At 32.8% G+C, this 22,253-nt stretch overlaps 3 protein-coding genes across 3 annotated transcripts in view; 1 reads left to right on the top strand and 2 right to left on the bottom strand.

Annotated features, from left to right (window-relative positions):
* The window catches only part of LOC140754597 (glutaredoxin domain-containing cysteine-rich protein CG31559), a 104,454-nt gene extending 101,944 nt beyond the window's left edge, over positions 1-2,510 (bottom strand). Inside the window, exon 1 of the mRNA XM_073089641.1 lies at positions 2,274-2,510. The gene's annotated coding sequence lies outside the window, so the exon portion shown is untranslated. The remainder of the gene's footprint in view (positions 1-2,273) is intronic.
* Positions 2,511-11,834: 9,324 nt separating this feature from the next.
* Gycbeta100B (guanylate cyclase soluble subunit beta-1-like) lies at positions 11,835-22,156 on the bottom strand. Its single transcript, XM_073089414.1, has 15 exons — positions 22,013-22,156; positions 20,344-20,374; positions 20,040-20,113; positions 19,651-19,751; positions 19,153-19,271; positions 18,859-19,014; positions 18,245-18,398; positions 17,754-17,908; positions 17,344-17,475; positions 17,173-17,255; positions 16,917-17,087; positions 16,354-16,591; positions 15,618-15,755; positions 15,226-15,383; positions 11,835-12,821 (listed from the first exon to the last, which is right to left on the bottom strand). The coding sequence occupies exons 2-15, from the start codon at positions 20,344-20,346 to the stop codon at positions 12,701-12,703; spliced, it is 1,803 nt and encodes a 600-aa protein (XP_072945515.1). The 5' UTR covers positions 20,347-20,374; positions 22,013-22,156; the 3' UTR covers positions 11,835-12,700.
* On the top strand, positions 13,345-15,200 carry stops (SOCS domain-containing protein stops). Its single transcript, XM_073089415.1, has 3 exons — positions 13,345-13,662; positions 14,089-14,322; positions 14,520-15,200. The coding sequence occupies exons 1-3, from the start codon at positions 13,533-13,535 to the stop codon at positions 15,179-15,181; spliced, it is 1,026 nt and encodes a 341-aa protein (XP_072945516.1). The 5' UTR covers positions 13,345-13,532; the 3' UTR covers positions 15,182-15,200.
* Positions 22,157-22,253: the final 97 nt, after the last annotated feature.

The raw sequence follows: 22,253 nt of genomic DNA, 5'->3' as shown, positions 1-22,253 counted from the left end.
TCATGTAAATTACGCAGTATTAGTTATTTATTCGTAAATGTTCTCAAAAATGTTTTTATTTGTCAAGAATTCAAAAAAAGAACTTACTAAAATAAGCCGTTTGTGGCTTCGTTCAATTTCAAGGCGGCGAAGTATCTTTACTAATCTATGGGTACTTTTTATAACTTTAAAGTCGTCTATACGTCGACTTGTGGTATTCTACGGATTAACATTGAGATAAATAAAATATAATGTGGTTATTACTCGTATTACTATTAGTAAGTGTGTATGTACTGTCAAGGTGGTAGAACCCTCTGTGGTACGACTCCGGAGGCAACACCACCACACCTATTTCTGCCTAATAACAGCAGTTAAGCGCTACTGCGGTCCGGTTGGAAAGGTGTGTTAAGGGAGACTTAGTCCTCAGAGGTAGTAACGCATCTGTGATCCATCTCAGATAGATTTCTAATCTTATCTTGCATTGCATTGTTTGTTGTATTAAAAATAAATCTAGTTTTTAAGTTTGGTTGTTGTTAGTGCTTTACCATAAACTTTTTTCTTTTTAAAAGATGCGTTTTAAAATGCCATGCGTTGAAATTTATATTTAAAGCAAATCCGCAGCATACGCTTAGTTTAAAAAAACGATTAATAATATAATTGCCTTCGTACAATCACTACGTGACATTTTGTTTTAAACAGCTATAAATTACTACGGAAATTTCGATATTTTTTTACTTCTAAAGGTCATATCGAATGGAACGCTTAAAGGCTATTTATATACACACTATATTGAATATTCAAAATGTAATGTAAGTCTTATCTAGAGATTTGATATCCTGAAGTAAAATGGCTTTAAACACTTATTTGGTTTCACAGTTTATAATATTACTTACTTTAAAATAATGTATAGTTATAAATGAGTAACTTGATGATATATAGTTTATTTAAATTATACGGTGACAAAATAAATTGTTGTTATTTTATTCGCTTCAAGTAGAAAACCAGCATGCAGTCTACCAGATGGTAAGTTACCACTGTCGCCCATGGACTTCTGATTCAGGATCACAGATGCTATTCCTTAATACTGGTCGCCTGATATGTAAATAGGCTGGCATCCGAGCTGTTCCATCGAAACGCAAGTGTTTCACCCTAGAAATATTTGTGGAGGTGGTACCCCCCAGTCGAACCACTGTGCTAATCTTTCAAATTAGTTTCTTATTTAGCGATATATGTGTTACTTCAGTAAGCTAACCGTCAATCTGAGTTTGTTTAGATAACGGACCAAAAATATTGATTATGATTGCATTAGCATTGATTTTGAAATCAGACATTGAAGTTAAGTTACGTTTACAGCCTTATATCTAAGTTGAAATGACTCGTGTACTAAAGTGTGTAAATGTACTGTAAAATCATAGATACTTGTATTTCTATGTACTTGTAATTCTGCGTTATTTTGACTTTTTTGGTCTGTTTTGGTCCTGAGACGTTGAAACACCAATAAATAAGTCAAAATTACTCGAAATTAAGAATTTAGAAGTACCAATACCTCTTTATATAAAGTAAAATGTCTTTCATTGAGCATTCTATAAATTTCCACTTATCGTATATGATGAGTCCCTTTAATTTTTATTTGCATGTCAACCTAGTTTACAATAGGAAAAGCGGTATAAATTCTTAAGTGGAACATGATGCCCCAAGTTACCTACTTACATCGGTTGTAGGGTAAGCGCAGTACTACTAATCAATTAAGATCTTCACATTGTCTTGTAATGACAGATAATTGCCATAATTATGAGATTTCATCTCCGCAGTACTTTTTGCATAACAATTATTGTCTGCAACTAGAAATTTCTTGTTTTGTTTTATGTTATGAGAAATAATTTCGCGCTTAAAAATAAATAAGTATATCGTAACGTGCGTTTTTCTCTCCGTACGCCTACCCAAATAATTTTGAGTATAAAATATATAACTACTGTCACTTTTTCCTAAACATGTAGGTATCTGTACGTGAAAGTCTCGTCCTAATCGGTTCAGTAGTTTTCAAAAATGGACAATAAAAATGTTATTTTTTACATACAAATATTAGTCACGAATTAATTACAAATGAAAGACTGACATTTCAATCAATTGCAATATATGCAAATAAATTTTGCATACATTTGCAACGGCATCCAAATCACACCTCACCGCGACACTTGCGAGATGACGTTACGTTTTTTGCAATCACAATCGACTAATGACATGACATCGTGCGACTTAAATTAGATACCGTTAAGATAAAAATTAAAACTCACCAGTTAACGAATGCGTGATAATATCCGACCTTCTTTGCACATTTGATTATAATCAGCTGTCAAAAACAGTTCGTCTCCAATGTCACAGCACAACACTAACGGTACACAGATACTAAAAAGTGGACAAGAAATCGATTGACGCGATTGGCCGGTTTCGACGTTCGAATTCGAATCGACCAATGTAAGCGCGTGCGTCGGTCACGAGAGGCAGACGTAGACTGAATGTTTCGAGCCGTTTCTGAACGAGCGACGCAAACAACCTTTTCCATTCAAGCTAAGCAAGAATTTACTTCCATGCAACTCTCATACTATACCAACAGTCTTAAAGTATAGATTAGTGTGTAAAATACGTGTTGATTACGACTTTTTCGGACCTTAAGACATACTGCCACCTTGGTCGCCTTCACATGCGCACGAGTCGACTTTTTGCGGTAACCCGTTCTGTTTTATTTTTTCGTTTCTTTTGAACGGTTCTGGCTTTTCGCGAACAGGTTAAGGGTCAATTGACACTAACGTTTTCTGCTCAACCCTAGGAGAAGAATTCTTCGTCATTAGTAACAGTTGATTTAACTATCATTATTATGCGGAGCTCGACCGAATACAATCGTTTGATAATTAAAAAAAAAAAACTTAATTTAACTCTACGTATAAGTACTACTGGCTCCACACTATTTATATGTGCCAACAAAATACGTCAAAAGATAAGTAAAACATACCTAACACCAGAAATTCATCTAACTGCATTATTTATTACACAAGCTAATCCGAATTGGAACTGTAACGAATATTACATTCATTGTTTCAAGTTATTTTTATTGTCTAAACATATTCGTATAATTAGAAAGATATGTAACCAATGCCACAGTGTGTACCAACCCTAAGGTTCTGGTTTATCAACTGAGGCTCAGGTAGAATTCTTCGAAAATATTTTTTGGGATTTTTCCATCGTTGTATTTTTACAATTGTCCGAATGTAATGACGAATTACTCTCCAATCAAATGTGTACAATCAAATCGATTTTAAATACAAATATGAAATGCTTATAAAATACCAGCATCCTATTATCTTGTTGACATATCTCTTAAGGCAGTGGTTTTCAACCTGAGGGTTCGAATGTCAATTATATCCAGTGTGTTGCTAGTAGTGAGTATAGTAACCTTGTGTTTGTTTAAATTACGGTATCAAAAATGCACTATATGTTGAGAACCACTGCTTTAAAGAATAAGTCGACAGTAATCTTAACAATTGTTAGGTGCAACTGATTGACTATAAATATTAACATTACAACTAAGGAATTTCCGGGTTTGGTAAATAATTTATTTAAATGTTCTTTTTACCCGACTGCCAAGGAAGGGTTATGTTTTTCGCGCGTATCTTGTATGTTTGTCTTTCTTTATTTGATCCGATCTAACAAACGGCTGGATGAATTTCAACAGTTAAAGTGTCATTATATTTGTCTCAACGACCCGAGTGTCCTTAGATAGGTTTTAGTAAAAAAAAATCAAAATGGCGGAATTTTGGCGCGAAATAGTAAGACATTTAAAAAAAAAAGTTAACCGAACCTATCGAGTAGGGTATCAAATGAAAGGAAATTAAACGGAGATTATAAAAACATATTTGTATATATATAAACCAGCAAGGTGACTGACTGACTGACTAACTAAATTACTTTTTAATTTTTCAGAAATCAACGTACAGCCTAAACCAAGGACCTTACAGTCCTGTAATTTTGCACATAAGTTCTCTATATAGCGTTAATAAGTACTAAGAAAGGCCTTTTGGAAATTCTACCCTTAAGAGGGTAAAATAGGGGAAAACAGTTTTTTTGAAATCCTTTAATTTTGAAGCAACTACTATAAAATTTTGTATTTGGCTTTCTGAATAGGAACAAGTACGCACTAATTTATCCCCCTCCGAAAAATCAACCCCGTAGAGGATAAAATAAGGGTTAAAAGTTCATTTGAACAATCTTAAATTTTGAAGCAAACACTATGAAATTTTGTATCAGGCTTGTTGGATAAAAATAATTAAATTCATCCTCTAACGAGGTAAAATAATGACCGAAACTTTGATTTACTGAAGTTATATAATTTATAGACCGTAAATGGTGGATTTTTTCGCGAAATAGTAACACGTTTTAAAAAAAATTAACCAAACCTATCGAGTAGGGTGTCAAAATAAAGAAATTTAAGAGGAGATTTCACATACATTACATAATTTATCTTATACATAAATCCTCGTGTTAGTTACCGTACTCCTCCGAAACGGCTTCACCGATTTTCACCAAATTTTATATACATATTCAGTATGTCTGAGAATCGGCCACTATCTATTTTTTTTTTACCCCTAAGTGATAAGAGTTGTTCACCCTTAACATTTTTTTATTTATATGGCAACACAACGTTTGCCGGGTCAGCTAGTACATATACATTCGTATATACACATCGGGATGACTGTCTGACTAAATGAGTGAGTTGCTGTGCCAGAGATCAACGCAAAGGGAAACCGCTGAACTTAAGCGTGTTGGAATTTTACACATAGGTTTTTTACATAGCGTAAATGAGCACTACGAGGATAAAATAGGATAATATTGTTCGAACATTTTTTGTTTTTGAAGCAGACACCTACTTTGAAACTTTGTATTTGGTTTTCTGGATAAAAATAATGAAATGCCTATTTCACTGCTTTTGGAAATTCTATTTCAGCCTTTTTGGTGCAGTCGGGTTTTTGATTTTTTAAATTAATTACTTGTTCTGTTTTCTTGTTACATACTTTAAATAAAATTTAAAGAATTAAACAACATTTAAGGTTATTAAGAGTAATTGGAGCTGGGATAAGACGACTGAAATTGTAGGGGAAATGGACCATATTTTTCGACATCAGAATCAATTTCAAATTTGATAATTTTGCGTTTTTATATCTCCTATCGTAGCGTATCAATACAAAATATTTTGAACCATAGTACCTTCTTATATTTGTCAAATTATCTCCTAGCTTAAAATAAATATTACCTACATGTGTAATAACTGTAATAAGTATTTCAAAGCATTTTCAAATGTGTTTAATAAGAATAGAAGCTATTATTATTGTTATATTGTATAGTGAAACATCGGAAGAAGATCTCAAGGATTCAAATATCAGTAGAATATTTTCAAACTATTGTAAAAAAAAAACATTGTTATTGGCATTAAGTAAAACTCTTTTCCTATTGAAGTCTAATAATTTTAGTATGTAACCTTTACTATGTGTAAATGTTAAATTGTAAGTCATACGAAAAGGCTAAAGTGATGATCACACAGATATTTTACTTATACGCAAACTGATGTTCAAGTCGTGATGTCATCTTCCTAAATACACCATACCAAGGATTCAGTGACAAAAACTCTTCATGAGCTCAAGCATTTTGTTATACATTGAATCTTTTGTTAGTTCTCTTTAACACTAACTCTAAGTTGATGTTGCAATGTACATCGAATATTGTAATTTGACGAATTTTAAAATATTTATTTGGTTTGCTGCGAAGGATAAACTTTGAGGCCGTGTTTAAGTTTTAATTCTTTTAAAAAACTGGTCGAACCAGTACGCTGGTAGTATTGTCGGTTGGTCGAAAATTTCTTTTTAAACAACGATATTTTAACAAGAATTATTCTTAAGATAATATTTCATATAATATAGACGTAAGTACATCGATTTTTTAACTGAGAATAATTATTATAAATAAATACTGTATTTTGAAATTTTGTGCAAACATGATTAGATAGATATAGGAAGATTATGAGAAAAAAATGTTTATTAGCCTGTATTATCTAAACAATACAATCTTGCATTAAATAGTCTGTACCAGCAATTTCTTTTTGTTATAAGACAATTACATTTCATTACAAAAATAAAGAAGTTATTAAATACATTTAAAACTATTATATTCCGGTATAAGTGCATTGGAAATCAAAAATCATCAATCAAGCTTTAATGAAAAATGAATAAGGTAAACAGCGAGACCATTCTTCATAATGTTTCTAAAGATGTGACCTAACCTAACCTAACCTAACTGAAGCCGGTTACAGATGCGTTGCCACTTCAGTGGACTAAGATGTTCGTATATGTAAGTTAGCTGGCATCCGCACCCTTCCAGCAAAACGCAACAATTGCTTAATGCAAGAAATAGGTAACAATGGTTCCTTCCCGAACCATACAACTTCTAATACCTTCAATATTATCACTGCCTCGATGATCTTCTTCTTCGTCGTTTTTTTCATTTCTGAAGGTCGTGCTCGTTCTGGTAAGCCTCAGTGGATAATCTGACGAGCTGTCTCGATGATATAAGAGTAAAATTCAAATCCCACATAACTTTGCAACAAAAGACATCAACGCGTTGCATCACCAAATTAATTTTGCGCTATGAATATTATCACTATTAAAACTGATTATGCTTCCGTTCATATTTTAGCGGTAAAGTAAAATATGTATGTACAAATATGTTACAGTAAATTAAACGTCTGAAATATTAATAAACTTTTACTACCGCATAGAAAGTTAGATGGTTTATATTAAAATATGATAAGTTAATTTTAAGATTATTTTATGTATGAATCTTGTGAAGAGAATGTTTGAGCGTCTCATTACTACTGTAACTGTATTGAAGGTTTGATCCTATTGCCGGTTATTTTTGTGTCAAGTAAGTCTTTTTAGCTTATATATAAAATTCTTGTGTCACGATGTTAGTTACCGTACTCCTCCGAAACGGCTTTACCGATTTTCACCAAATTTTATATACATATTCAGTAGGTCTAAGAATCAGCTACTATCTATTTTACATACCCCTTGGTGATAAGGGTTGTTAACCCTTAACATTTTTTTATTTATATGGCAAGAGAACGTTTGCCAGGTCAGCTAGTAAATATATAAATATCACACGAATACCGTGGATATTTTTGTATGCTTATTTAAATTTACAAACTGTTTTAACCCCTTTTGTCCGTTTGCTAAGGGAAATATGTTTCGAGCGTACGTATGTATGTCACATCCTTTGGCACGCCCTACATCCCAATTTCCCAAATGGATTAACAGATTTTCACATATAAGATATCTTTGGAGTAGTTTAAATTGTGGGAGTGACATATACTACATTGCTTGCCTTTTCAGTTAATTATAATTATTTATTTTTAAGTCGCGTATCTAGCTTTTATATTAATTACTAGTTTAATACTGTGGCACACATACGCACAAATTACGCACACAAACACTGTATAGATTATCTTCAATTAACTAAATATTATATTATCAAGTAACCTACACAACGCGTAAGCTAAAGTTAAAGTAAGTTAAAGCTATGTTTAGGTAAATTGGTAATACATTGTGCATTCTATTGGACAAATGGAAATAAAGAGAGGTTCGTTTGCGAAAACATGGCAATACACTTAGGGTCTTTCCACATATTCATACGGAATTGTTTCGCATTTTCCGTTACGAGCTTGTATGAATGTGTGCTTATAATCTTAGGAACCTTTCAAATTAGACTTAGACTTAGAAATTTTAGTCGTACTGCAACTGTACGGTAACAGATGGATTATCGTATTGTACATGATCGGATAAAAACGTATTCCTCTAATATTAAAAACCAAAAATAGAAAACATTCGCTACATTATAATTATGCAAAAATGACTTTAACAATGACATGAACTTTGACAATGAAATGACAATCATGTTAAAAGTAACGAACACAAATAACAGAAGAAAGCGACACACATGAACCTAAGTAATTAATATGCTCACAAAATTACAATATATGACGATATATTGTAATATATGACGATATATTGTAATTTTCGACATTCCGACGGGAATGCTCATATTCTCTCACTTCTCTACTGCGTGCTATTTGATCCGAATTCTTCTCCTTACCTTAAAACTCGTTTCAATTACCTCCACTTAACCCTCGTCCTCAGTACTCCTATACACTCCTCCTCCTTCTACAAAAAAATCTGTTGTTGCTGTCCGCCTTTGGAATTCCCTTCCTAAATTAGTCCGTCTATCCAGTTCCTTGTCTATTTTTAAGAACCAAGTCAAGGCTCATTACTCGCAGCTTTGACTTGGTTTCCTTCTTCCTTTTATCCTTTCTTCCTCATAACATATTTCCTTCTTATGTTTTCCGTCTTACCTATGTTACGCCATTGACTTTTCTGCTATGTATTTATTTATATACTTTATTTTATGTATATACTCTCTTATTGTATGTATACACCCTGCCTTCTTACGATCTCATATTTCTTTAACTCCATCCCAAAGGTTGTCTGGAAGAAATCGCTTCTAAGCGATAAGGCCGCCTTTTTGTGCGCTATCTCATTTATTGTTTTATATGTATCTTATATGGTGTAAAAATTAAAGTATTTGTTGTTGTTGTTGTTATATTTCAATTTAACCTCAAATTTTCGATTGGGGTTTATTATAATTTATCTTCTAATATTATAAAGAGGAAAACTTTGTTTGCTTGTTTTATTGTAATGAATAGGCTCAAAAATTACTGGACCGATTTTAAAAATTCTTTCACCATTCGAAAGATACATTATCCACGAGTAACATAGGCTTATATTTTATATGAAATATATATGATAAATTGATTTTGAGGCGGTACAAAGTTTGCCGGGTCAGCTAGTACATTATACATATAAACAAAGTTAAAGCAGGACAGTTAAATACAAGCGCGATATCCTATTGGCCTAATGATAACAGGCAGGGAGTAAACAAGATAGTACAGTTATGGCGTGTTCAGTTAGTTAGACCACTAACACAGGTTCGATTCTCATGTCGATCGGAATGACGTCATTTTTGTGAGAATGCATCGAGTTGTGAATGAAATGTCAAATTATGTTGATTATGAATAAAATAGTTTAATGAAAACCTGTTTAGAATTATTGTAAGATATATTTTGTTTTTAAGCTGGTATTTCCATTACATTGATTGATTTGTAGCAGATATGGGTTATAGCTTTTGGAATATGTCATTTTACTTTTCGAAAACAAATACGTATTATAAATAATTTACTCGCTTTAGGAATTAAAGTATATTAATAAATGTCACATTGTAAAACACACCTGCCTATTTTCCTTTCTTTTTGTAATGAATTGTTATTTTATTAAAGCTTATCTGCCAGAAATCGCGGAATAGCGACAAGATCGCCTTTGTTCATTATTGTCACTATCTCACGTGAATAGGTTATAATGGATGTACATTGTACAATGAGATGTATACCAGAAAGAAAACAAATCTTTAAATTAATAAAACCGTTTAAAATTGTAATAAATAAGCCGGTGGGATTCTTACTGCCACCTCTGGGCATCTGTAATCAACAGCAATAAGAATTTGATTACTAACTGAGGTTTTGACCACAGATACGTTGTTACTCCTGACCACAAAGGAAGCCGTGTAAATTTCTGTGCATTACCATATTCTCAGAACAATAAAACCAAAGCTATTAATAATGTGTTATAAAATGGCTTTTGATTCTTACCTGAGAGTTTGACAGATGCGTTGTTACTCCAGATCACTAAGAAGGTTGTTTGAATATCTGTGCATTACCGCATTCTTCAAACAATAAGATAAAAGCTCTTTAAATTGTGTTAAAAAATGGTTAAGCAATATTGCTACTGTAAATGGTATTTAATAAAATTTCGATTTCAAAGCATAGTTTGAAAAATTAAATTAGATTCGAGAACCATCGGTAACAAGCACTTGTTAGCCGGATGCCCGAGGTCGTCTGTCGGCATTCCATTCTGATTATTTTTAGGCGTTTGCCATTATGCCGCAAAGATGCTAAGATATTCAAGATAATATAATCATGGTATCATCCTAATGTGTTACTAAATACTTTAAGGCACTGTGACCATCCGGTTCGAGATTAAACATTTGTCATGCGTTTGGAGAATTTGTATATACTTTATACGTATATTGTTGTATGTGTTATTTCATATTTTACTAGTTGTGTTACGATACATTTAAAAATACTACACAAACTCTATACAAAATGAACTTCAATACATTTAATTATAGCTTATTTTTAACACAACAACATATTCTTTATTTGTACACCAAATATAAGCAACATATAAAACAATACATGAGACGGTATACAAATAGGCGGTCTAAACTTACCTTGATAGATTAAATATATACTTGGAGAAATATCATTCATCCAACAGCCTTTGGCAGTCTCCTGCTGGACACGTATCTTACCTTTCCTTAGGTACCCATAATTGTATTTTTTAAGGACCATCCTTTGATCGTTTTCAAAAGGTATCCGGTGTCGTGGGAGCGACGCAGGGTTATGTGGGATTCTTACCGCACTAAAACTCCCCCGGTGGCCGTCTTCGACGCTGCGTTGAGGGATCCGGGATCTCCAAAGACACGCAACCGGAGTCCTCTTAGCGCGGTGCCCCGTCGGGCTTCGCCCAGGTGAGCTTGGCGCTCGCTACACCGTCTGATGCGTACGACGGTATGCGACCACACATACCGCCGTCCTACCCGGGGTCGCTGGCTGGGCAGTTCGAGCTCCCACTCTTGCCGCCCGCAACCCCGGAAGCCCCCTTTTAGTCGCCTCTTACGACAGGCAAGTGATACCGTAGCAATATTCTGGTCCCCAAACTACAGGGACATTGATAACATGCTCTAAAAATAGTATTTTATACGTATACGCATAGGTATATACACCTGTACGTTTGGTCCATGTGCACTATTGTGCAAACAGCCTTATTGAAATTAATATAATATTTTAGGACCATTTGAGACTTACAAAACATATTATGAAACTGTCAATTTTAAGATATTTACGCAGTCAGTAATTAATTAAATTAACAATAAGTAATAAACACACATCACATTTATTTTATTTATTTTTTATTAAGGATATAATATTCTTGTAATCACATAGAAGAAATAATTTATTATATTATTTTGGTATTCGATTCATAAAATCTTTTATCGTAGACACTAAACTTGACGATTGAAGATTCACCTACAAAGCATCGTATTGCAAAAGCATTCAATTGCATAACGTATAATATTGACTAGATTTGAATAGTTCATATTTAGGAAATATAAATACATACTTTAGGTACTCGAACATACTCGTAACAATAAAAGACAAAAATATTTAATGATAAACTTCGATGCGCCTGATGATACTTTTATAGCAATTTTGCTTTTCTACAACTTAATTGTATGCTATTTATATTTCATTAGAATATATTTCATTTTATTTATGACTTTATTTAACTTTGGAAACTGTAGCTTTTGCATTTTAATAAATTAACGATACATTTTATATTTTTAAAATAAGGTAACAATATTTAACTTGCACATAACAGTATTTTCTTACTATACTTATATAAATAATTAGTAGATACGAGAATTACGCAACAATTTCAAGTATGCTTTAGTATAAAGAGATAGAATTGCTTTTAAAAACAACAGTTGTTTTAAACATATAAATAAATATATCTAAGTATCTATGATATAAAATATTTAAATATTCTTCATTAAGCTCAATTGAATATGTCATATGACATAAAACTTTGTTAAACACGCAACCCAAACGATTGAGGAGAGCGTATTGCATTCTTAAATAATATTAAGTATTTAATACATAAGAAATGATATAATTTGCCTTATATTTTTAGTGCCTAGTTTAGGCATGAATTTATCGTTTATGAAATATGTAGGCCTCTACAGCTAGGCCCATTTAAAACGACTAAAATTCTGGTCCTACAAGTACACTACACATTTAATATATTATAAATAGTAATCATCGAATCATATAAAGGGCAGATTTAAAGTAATTTGATTATAAATACTAGTTGATAAAAATAGGCCCACTATTAAATCGACTACCGTAGCACTATTTGAAAAGACGATTTATTAAGTTTTTTAAACTAACGCATAAGTAATACAACATTACCTATTTAAAGTAATAAATAAGAAAAATTCAAAAGAAGTAAGAAAAAACACAGCTCATATAAGACTCGCCGCTTTTTGACTGCTAGAATTGGTTACCTTTGAAGGAAATTATAGCAAACTAAGGTCACATAATGATCACGACCTCTGACGAGAGCGTCACGTTTAAGAAGAAGAAGACAGCATACAGATTGATACTTCAAAACAGGTGTAGCTGCAGTGGATTCGCGGTCTACTTTGATTGTTGGAAAACCAAGTTTAACTTATCAGTCCTTAAAAAATCAAAACAGAACAAAGATGAACGCATCAAAGCATAAATACTATGTGACAGAGGTGCCACTGCAATTAAATCACAAAGAATTTTACTACCCTTACTCTAAAAATGCATTGAATACTTCTAACATCAAAATATCGAATATATCCACTAAGTGCTAATAATCAGTAGAGACGAATAATGGAATTTTCAATGATTTTTTGGAATTTAAACAGCCTTCCTGGTCAAGAACCAGGTTTGCATCGGCTCAGCTTTTCCCTTCATGGTCACGTGACCGCGGTACGTCAGCTCGAACTGTTCGTCGAAGTTCTCTTCCTTCATCAAGTAGCTGAAAAATATGGAAACATGTTTTATTGAGTCTAACAATATATTAATAAGTTTATAATTTAAAGAATAAATATAAAAAAGTGACTCAAAAAATTGTCTTGTATTTATTTTATTTATTTCTTCTTTATAGATCCAGACAGTAGTAAAAAGGATGCAAGTAGTCTTAATAATGCAGAGCTTTCTGTTCTAGAAACAATATTTATGACAATAAAAATATGATGGAAACAATCAAGTCATACAATTTACCATTCATAAATTCATCCTACACTTTCTTTATAAATCTTTTAAATAAGACGACGAAAGCAATTATAAAATGACCTATTAATATACCAGTATTATGTATAACTACAATAATGTAGTGATTTATACTCTTATAGGAATACTAAAAATAGAAACAAAATTGGCAACAAAGCAAAACTTAGTAAACTAGACGAGCATTCCTAAGGATTCCAGAAAATAAGCGGAGGTAAGCGGATTAAGCTCACTTGCATGGCTTCTTACTGGAAACGGACTTTTATACTGATTTCCACCACACTTTGTCTATCCGTCCTAGTAGTGACATTACAACTCAAACGACACAAAAAATAAAAAAAAAGAAAATAACAACGTCAAAGATACACTAAAAGTCAAAATGAAAGTTTAACATAAACATAATATCGTAACAGTTGATGAAGTAGTTTTTGTAAAAGATAAATTAAAAAGTGATACAAATATGGATACATTTATGGATTACTATTTCGAAGAAGTGTTCAGTAATATGAAACGTGATGGATTAAATGAAAGATATAAAAGGAGAGAGCTTGTCGCGTATTTCAATGCTGTGATCGCTGGGTGTGCTAAAGGTATTTTAAATAATGTTTCAAGTAAATATTTTGTGTTCTGTTAATAAGAAAATACGTGTTCTGGAATTACTATGAGCAAGTGCCCACTATATCTACGCAGAAACTTTGATTTAGTATCTTATTTATTTCCCCGCCTTCACTGCGATTAACCGAAACGAATGACTTGGTCGACTGTTTGTCTTATTTTGGGTTTTAAAAATTCCGTACAGTTATAGAAAATATTTATAATTATACAAAAATGATGCACCATTTTTGTGTAATTACGTATATCTATGACTGAAATCAATAAACTATACTTGTGTATAGATTTATTAATAATGGTCTTCGGTCATCAGTTCACATCATACTATTCTAGTTTACTGTTAATAGTTGTTCACTAGATGTGTATTACAATATTATAATTATTGCATTATGAAATATTTTCAGGTCAAAACAAATCCGATGGTGCAACTTGTAAGAACTTCATCTTATCGACTTTAAAATATCACAATCATTGTAAATCGACCAATAGCGATGTGTGCCTTATGGGGAAATATCATGATCTGCTCTATATAGCCATAAAGCTAGCATTTGATTGGAGTGTTCAGGATAATGGAGTCGTTGCAGCCTTACTAGATGAACTGTACGCATGCGAGAAAACTTTCGAGAGGATATTTTTGGGTATGTGTTGAATTTGTGAGATTACTATATTTAAAATAAATTACCTATATTTAAAATTAATACTTATAGGACGTACAAGATAAATAATGAAATAGTCAATTAAAGTATAATGGCGGCACGAACGAACTGTATAAGAGTTCGACTGAAAGAGGTGGAATGTTTTTATCTTATTGATTTTGTTAAATATTTATTTTCAGGTGCTATATTTGGAACATCAGCTCCTCATTTCTTGGCCGGATGGAAATCAGACTTCTTGGATAAGGAAGAAAACGTTCACGCTCTTGTTTTCTTTTTGGATCACGCAACTAACGCTAATCTTGAATATAGGGAAGGTGAAAAGGCTTTTCGGTTTATAGATGTGCCGTTAGAAAGTTGTGGAAGGGCGTCTCCAGTAAGAGTTGTGATTCAATTAGGAGCATCAGAAATGCTTATGATTCTGCTAAGATTTGGAGCAAGAATAACACCAGAAAATGCCTCTACAAATCCTGTGGAATCTATTTTGGATCGATTAAAAGAGTACAATCGTAAATATCCCTATGAACTCGTCACGTGTTTGAAGTTGTCTCTGAGAGCAATTCCAGATGTTAGTTTTACCATCGATAAGGCCATTCTAAGACATTTAGAATTGCCAAATGACTATAATTTTCAAAGGAGAGTTGCATTGGAAAAATATGGCGAGATATTAGAAGACCATTTGGTGCCTGCTTCAAGATGTGGGTTGAGACCAGTTGAACTGAAACATCTATGCAGATGCAAAGTACGTGAAGCGTTGTGGAAAAACTTTGAATTACCTTTCGGTATTTATAAGTTACCTGTGCCTGCTTCTCTAAAACGCTATTTGGATTTGTTCGATGATTAAATGTTTGAAATGTACAATTTGGAGTTGTTTTTTGTTTTACTTACCTGTATGTATCCTCGCTAACGTTAATGGTGCCGGGAACGCCAGTAGTTTCGCACCGGCTTGTCAAGTTGACGGTGTTCCCAAACAGGCAGTAGCGTGGCATACGGTGACCAATCACACCAGTTACCACTTCACCAGAATGAATGCCAATGGTAATCCCCTGAGATATAACAATTAAAATACGTTGAATAATTGTCTCCTTAAACTAAACAATTAAAAATATGCCAAAACAATATTTATTTTATTTATCTGCTTATACCAAAATCCTTATAAGGGTACCCTTATAACCCCGTATTACCATACATCTTATAAGGTTTTTGGTATACCTTATAATGTAAATTAACTGTAATAATTGTTTTAATTAGAGTAAAAAATTAAAGCAAATACAACTTACGACTGGTTCGCCATCTACAGTGACAGTTCTAGATAGGTCCATCATCTCGAGAGCAAGGAGCGAGATGTGTTTTGCATGAGCCACCTTGTACTCCGGGAGCCCAGATACTGCCATGTACTTGTCTCCAACTGTTTCCACCTGAAGAATACAAATAACATATTTAAGTTTCACATTCCACCATATTTTATTTTCATCTTAATTTATTTTTTATATTTAAATAGTTAATACAAAGCATTTAACTTAGGAATATCAAGATATTGTATTAAATATGGAATAGTTTTTTAGTAAGCAGTGATAGCCTAGTGGTTAAGAAACGCGGCCTCTCGATCGAGGGGTCCGAGGTTCAAACCCCAGGCACGCACCTCTGATTTTCAAATTTATGTGCGTATTAGAAATTAATTATCACTTGCTTAAACGGTGAAGGAAAACATCGTGAGGAAACCTGCATACCTGAGAGATTTATAAAAAAAAATCTTAAAGGCATGTGAAGTCTACCAATACGCACTTGGCCAGCGCGGTGGACTATGGCCTAATCCTTCTCATTCTGAGAAGAGACCCGTGCCCAGCAGTGGGACAGTAATGGGTTGATGATGATGATGATGATGGAATAGTTTCTCTTGTTCCTTATTCTGGTTCTTAATTATTGTTATGATCAGAATTAGCATAATGAGTTATGTGTTCCAAAATTAATTACCAATTTATTATTTGTGAGATTAAAAAATGGTCATAATATTACCTTGTAAACATCAGGGTTCCGTTTAGGATCAGTCAGAACATCGAAAGCTGTGTACAGATCATTAAGCATCTTCACAATCTTCATGGCGCCCTTGTGGTCGATGTTCCTAGCACAGTAGTTAGCAAAACCGACGATGCCACTGAAGAGGAGAGTAACGGGATCGTAACGACGAGCGGGCACGGGACGACGGTGACGCAGTTCAGTTGCAACGCTGATTGGTAATACTGAGTAGAGGAGTCTGGAAGAAATTATTAGCAAGAGTTAAAGTAAAGTAAGCAAAATAGATTTTTTTTTATTTTTATTTTTAGTCTGTGAAAGTTAAACACAATGGGGATCCCATTGTACAGTTGCTTTTACTGATATGCTACTCATATATAGGTGGAATCAATCTTAAATAATGGTTTTACTTGTACTTGAGATTTAGCTAATTTAGATAATTCAGCAAGGTACAACAAACTAAGAATATCACTATGTAGTTTTACTGCAGTAAAGTTTAATTCTTCTAACAGTTAAAGTTCTAATACCTCAAGTTTAAGTGCATTAAATATAAAATAATAAATCACCTATCAGTTTTTTGTTTTTCAGCTTCCAGCTCCCTGAAGGTTTGTTGCAATTTATCGGTCAGAACTTCCAGGTTCTGTGTCAGCTTGTAGTCGGCTTCGAACTGCTCAGACATGAGAACCAGGTCTCGAGTAGCATCGTGAAGAGGAATATCGGAGATACAGAGGCCCCGACTGTGGAGATCGTAAAAGAAACATATTATGGAATTCATTTGGGAAGAAATTAAAGAATAGTTAATAATAAATAATCTATACATACCGAGTTAAATCATCGAGATTGGTCACGCTAGGGTAGCACTGAAATACCACCACGTCAGTTTCAGGAATGTAGAGCATTTGTCCCTGAAATTAATGTTTTTGACGAAACAATAACATTTTTTGTTAACTAATTCAAGTTATTATTAAATATATATGTATAAATGATGCTGACCTTCAGACGCAAAGATGCTATCTCCTCATGAGGGTCAGTAACAGTCATCTCTTCAGGCTTGGTCTTTAACACATAAACGGTGTTGATATGAGCTAAGACGTTGGAGAATGTCATTTCCAGGTGAGGTCGAACCTATAATAATATTTTAATAATTAAATGGATAATAAATAATATCCCCATTTAATAAAATTAGGTATTCAAGCACACCTGCATGTTAAAAGTAATGTGTTAAGCGTATCGTGATACTTGCACTTCAAAGAGTACTAATTTTTTTAAGGTGTGTGAAGTTTACCATTCCGCACTTTACCACCGCTGTTACCATGGCATAAGTCCCTATCAATCTGAGAGGAGACCTGGGCCTGGCAGTGTGAGAGTAATAATAATAAGTTAAATAAGTTAGAAAGATGTACCGTATCCAAAACATCAGTTATCTTGCAGCCGGGCCTAGTGACCCTTGGCAGGAGGCGGGAGACAGTGCGCCCAGCTTGGACGATGTTCAGCTCACGATCAAACATCAGATGAAACGGAAATACCCGGCAGAAGGTCGCTGGGCTCACTTTGGGTTCTGGAAGAAATAATTGACAAGAAACTCATTGATTAAACTCACGGGTAGCTTAAAAATATTTTATGATTGTCTTAACTATATCGTATTCGATGTATTGTACAATGGGATATTCGACAGGCTTTGGTAAAATGTTTAATTATTTACATAAGTTCATCATCATCAAATTCATTCATTCAATGCAGAGGGAACTAAAAATACACTTACTTATGTAATACTTTTTTTTCTTATTTATAAAATATTTTTTAATGATTTCTGGATCCGATTTTTGGTTTTGCAACATGATTATATTGATTAAGTTTTTATTCATATTTTTGAAAATATTTTAAATATTTATACCAAGCGACAAAGTCTCAATTTCAGCGATCTCTGGAGCAGAAACCCGTCCCGTGGTGGAAGTCTCTGTGATCAGGAACTGAACGTGATCGCATTCTTCCTTCGTCTTCAGAACTTCCACCTTTACTTCTGTGTTGTGTAGCTTGCTTGTTACAGTCTGTAAGAGTATATATATTGTACATCCGTATCCGTATTCGTTGAACGTATATATATTGTATGTTCTATCAGATGGTAAATACTCTAAATATCGGGAAAATTTGTAATGAGTGTTCTAAGAAATTTAATCTCCAACACAGTCTTTCAAATAAAAGATGATACAATTAAAAATATGTGTATACTTATTTGGAAAATATATTGTTTACCTACTGAGTAAGCTAATTAGTGTTGTAATAATTCAGTTAGAAATAAATTACAATAAATTTTCTGATAATGTCTAAACAGAATTTCTAATAAGAAATTTTGTCAGAGCTGCATCAATATTTGGAAGGATTTATGAAGAGGACTTAAACATCTTATTAGTAACCTAATCACCGAAGCCGAAGCTCCAAATTTTCTATAATTTTGACTCTTCGACTTTGAGGTACTTAAATTCGATAAATTAAAAATTTAGCAATTACCTTCACAATACCAATGACAATGTGCTCCAGCCCCGGCCGATCAGAGTAGTAATGGAGGACTAAAGCTCCATCTTCGGGTCTTTCGGTACATCTGAATGACGGTGAACGCATACCTGGGTATAGGGTACCCAGATGATCATGAAGACCATCCAAATTCTGAAAGTGTATACCGTTTATATTAAAAAAATCTCGATTAAGTTGTACTTTTTTTAATTTTAAATTTTTCTCCGATAATTTTTAAAGTATATGGTACGTACTGTAATGTGTACTTTTAAGGAATTTTGTCAAATATACCTGCAAGAAGTCACGGGGTGTGGCCCCAAGCACTTGCAATATCTTGTCGTATCCAGAATCTTGACAAAACTCGAAAAACGTCATACCAAATAACTCCAGAATAGCGTCAGCCGGTAACTCTGAAAAATATTGGTAGCTGTTTATAAAATTAACCAACACTTTTAATACAATATCTGCGACTTCACCCTGTCATAATTTATAAATGAGAAGAATACTTTTTGTCTTTACTACAAGTAAGATTTCCATGTGTGAACAAATACGGGAGTACGTTAAAAATAAATAATGGTATTTCTGGATATTGATTTCAAGGAATTCTGAGTTACATTTAAGAATAGATTAAAGATTGTGATTGCATTTGAGATTGCAGTTGTGACACTTGCGAATGCAGTTTTAGTTTGTTCAATGCGATGATAGATTATTCTATGCTTATTTCAAGTCTATTATATATACTCATATTTTTACTTAGTATATATTTTACTTATATATACAAATACATACCCAGGACTTCAACGGCGGCTGTAATCAAGTTGTATGTTATCTCGTCCTCATAAATCTGCCTCACTAAGAACGACCCTTCCATTGAAACCTCGGCCTTCTTCCTATAATTATATAATTGTGCGTAAATTAAGTAATTTAAAAACAAATAAAAAAAGATTTATAAAATCCCTTTTTCTAATTTTAGAAGCTTCTTTACATAAAATGAATAATGATATTGAAACTTTAATTCAAAAGCTTGACTGGTGCACGTTTAATATTAGAAACTGTATCTAAATAAACATTGTTGTAAAAGTCACTGTAAACTACCATAATACTCGTACCTACAAAAAGTTCTGATTTTTTGTTAAAACAATCGTTAAGAGGCATATAAATGGAATAAGGACTCTTACTTGATTTTTTCCCATGTTTCTTCTCCGTAAGTTTTCATAACCAGCAGCTCAAGAGCATAATTCACGAACCCGTACTGAAAGGTTAAATTTTAATCAAATAATATTGATAAGTGATTGTAATCTGTATTGTTCATTCAATATAATAGAGCGGGCAAATTACTTGTAATACCAAGACTAATACAACCAACTCTCTACTACAACCAACATCGTTGATAAAATTCTCCTAATTCATTTTGTTAACCATTTCGTTTTTTCTTAAAAATAATGAAAAGAATATAATTTGAATAACAATAAATATCCTTACCATTTTGGGTATTCAGTTTCTCTCAACTTTCCTGAAAATAACAATAATTTACTAACGTTAGTTTTAATTTGTAAATAAAAAAAGTCCAAATGAATGCAATAAAATTTTCTAACAGCAGAAAAATCAGGGCAGAATACTGTATATTTTCAAATTAACTTTATCAACACATATGCATATACTAAAAAAATTATAAGGTACCTTTTTGTAACTGGCTAAAATGCAAACGATTTAAAGCTACATACATCGAGATAAACCTTTCACAATCACAGTAGATCTAATAACATTCCATTCAATATCATTTGACAAATTGAAAGATTAATTTTACAAGTCGTCTGCAAATATAATGAAAAACCAATGAGTTAAGAATCCTAGACGCAATATCATCTCAGACCATCTTACTCTGTCACAGATATCTAGGTCGAAGATTGTTTATCTTACGAGTGGAAAATTCATTTTCCTTTGTGTTTTCCCACAATCACTTTGAGTAAGACAAAGAGTTTGTTTTTTATTAATTTCTCTCGAGCGAATGAATAAAAATGGATCCCGTTTAACGGATTCGTCTGATATTGTTATTTGTTTCTGTAATGGTTGTTGTTTAAGAGTTGTTTTACCCTTTGAGTACTGTTTTTCTAGCGTATATCATTCTTTGGCACGCCCTATAGCCCAAAGGGTTTAACGGATTTTATATGAGGTGACGTTGGATTCGTCTTAATTATAGGAGTGACAAAGCTAATATATTAAGCACAAGTTTTTTGGTTTATAATAATTTTATAGTATACAATATTCATTGTATTTTTAATGCTCCGCGTAGTGTATCGTCTACTACCTGTGATATAAATAGCGAAGTTTCATGGTGTATAATAATTATTTAGTATACTATGTTGATTGTTTTTTGATGACCCGTGTAACATAGTGTCTACTACCGTCTCCTGTAGCAAGGGTCCTAACTATGCAAGGCTGCTAGACTTAAAGGTTGTAGGTACCTACAGGAATTCAAAATCAAAAAGAAAACCTCTTGTTTTCAGCTTTTGGTATCATTTATGAAACAAATAAAACAGGAAAACAAGGTTATGGTCGTTATGGATATATATATACACACACAACCTTATTTCATTTGACATGGCTCATTTGTAAATTATGTGAAAACAGTCGTATGATTAAGACTGTAAGTGCCATCTACCGGCGGATAAAGGTACTGCAAGACATTCAAACCAAGTTTTGACCGTGGCTCTGATGTTATGAGCTACAGAGCCATTACCAAAAGCTTCCTTCCTTTCGCCGGTAGATGGCTGTACTTGTACACAAATATGAATTGCGTCCATTTCAAAATGTATTAATTGTAAACAAAAATATATTTCTCCTTAAAAAAAGAATTATAAATATCACAAATAAGAAGCTAATTCTAATTAGAATAAATAAAAAGATAAACTATTAGGAAATTATATTTAAATGTTAATTAATACACATTTTTCTAATCAACAAATAAATAAAGACTTAACATATTTATTTATATGAGTTACAAACCTAAAATATACAATTTAATTACATAAAGCTGAACTAAAAATATTGTATACTTATTTTTTAAACACCAAAAAAATGTAAACTGCCAAGTGACTCAAAACATCAATAAACACTATGTAATGACAACAAGAAATCTTAAAAAACTCACCTTTAAATATTTTCGCCCCACCAAATAATGTTTGAAGTTGTAGTAATTATTTTTTCAGCACTGAAGCCATATATTTCGGAGCTACGTATCGTTTGTTATTATTTAGGCCGACACAGAACCACCCAACAACCGTCCGCGCCAAAGGTTAGGCGCACACTGACGTAACGCACCACCACTACTTAAGGGAAAAATATTTTCTACAAAACATTCATATAAACGTAAATAATACCTATTTAATACA

Source organism: Epargyreus clarus, unplaced genomic scaffold (genome assembly GCF_041222505.1).
Source record: "Epargyreus clarus isolate Ecla_fem2 unplaced genomic scaffold, WU_Ecla_fem_2.2 ptg000029l, whole genome shotgun sequence".
In the NCBI taxonomy this organism is placed as follows: domain Eukaryota; kingdom Metazoa; phylum Arthropoda; class Insecta; order Lepidoptera; family Hesperiidae; genus Epargyreus; species Epargyreus clarus.
This window is presented reverse-complemented; position numbering and strand designations above follow the sequence as displayed.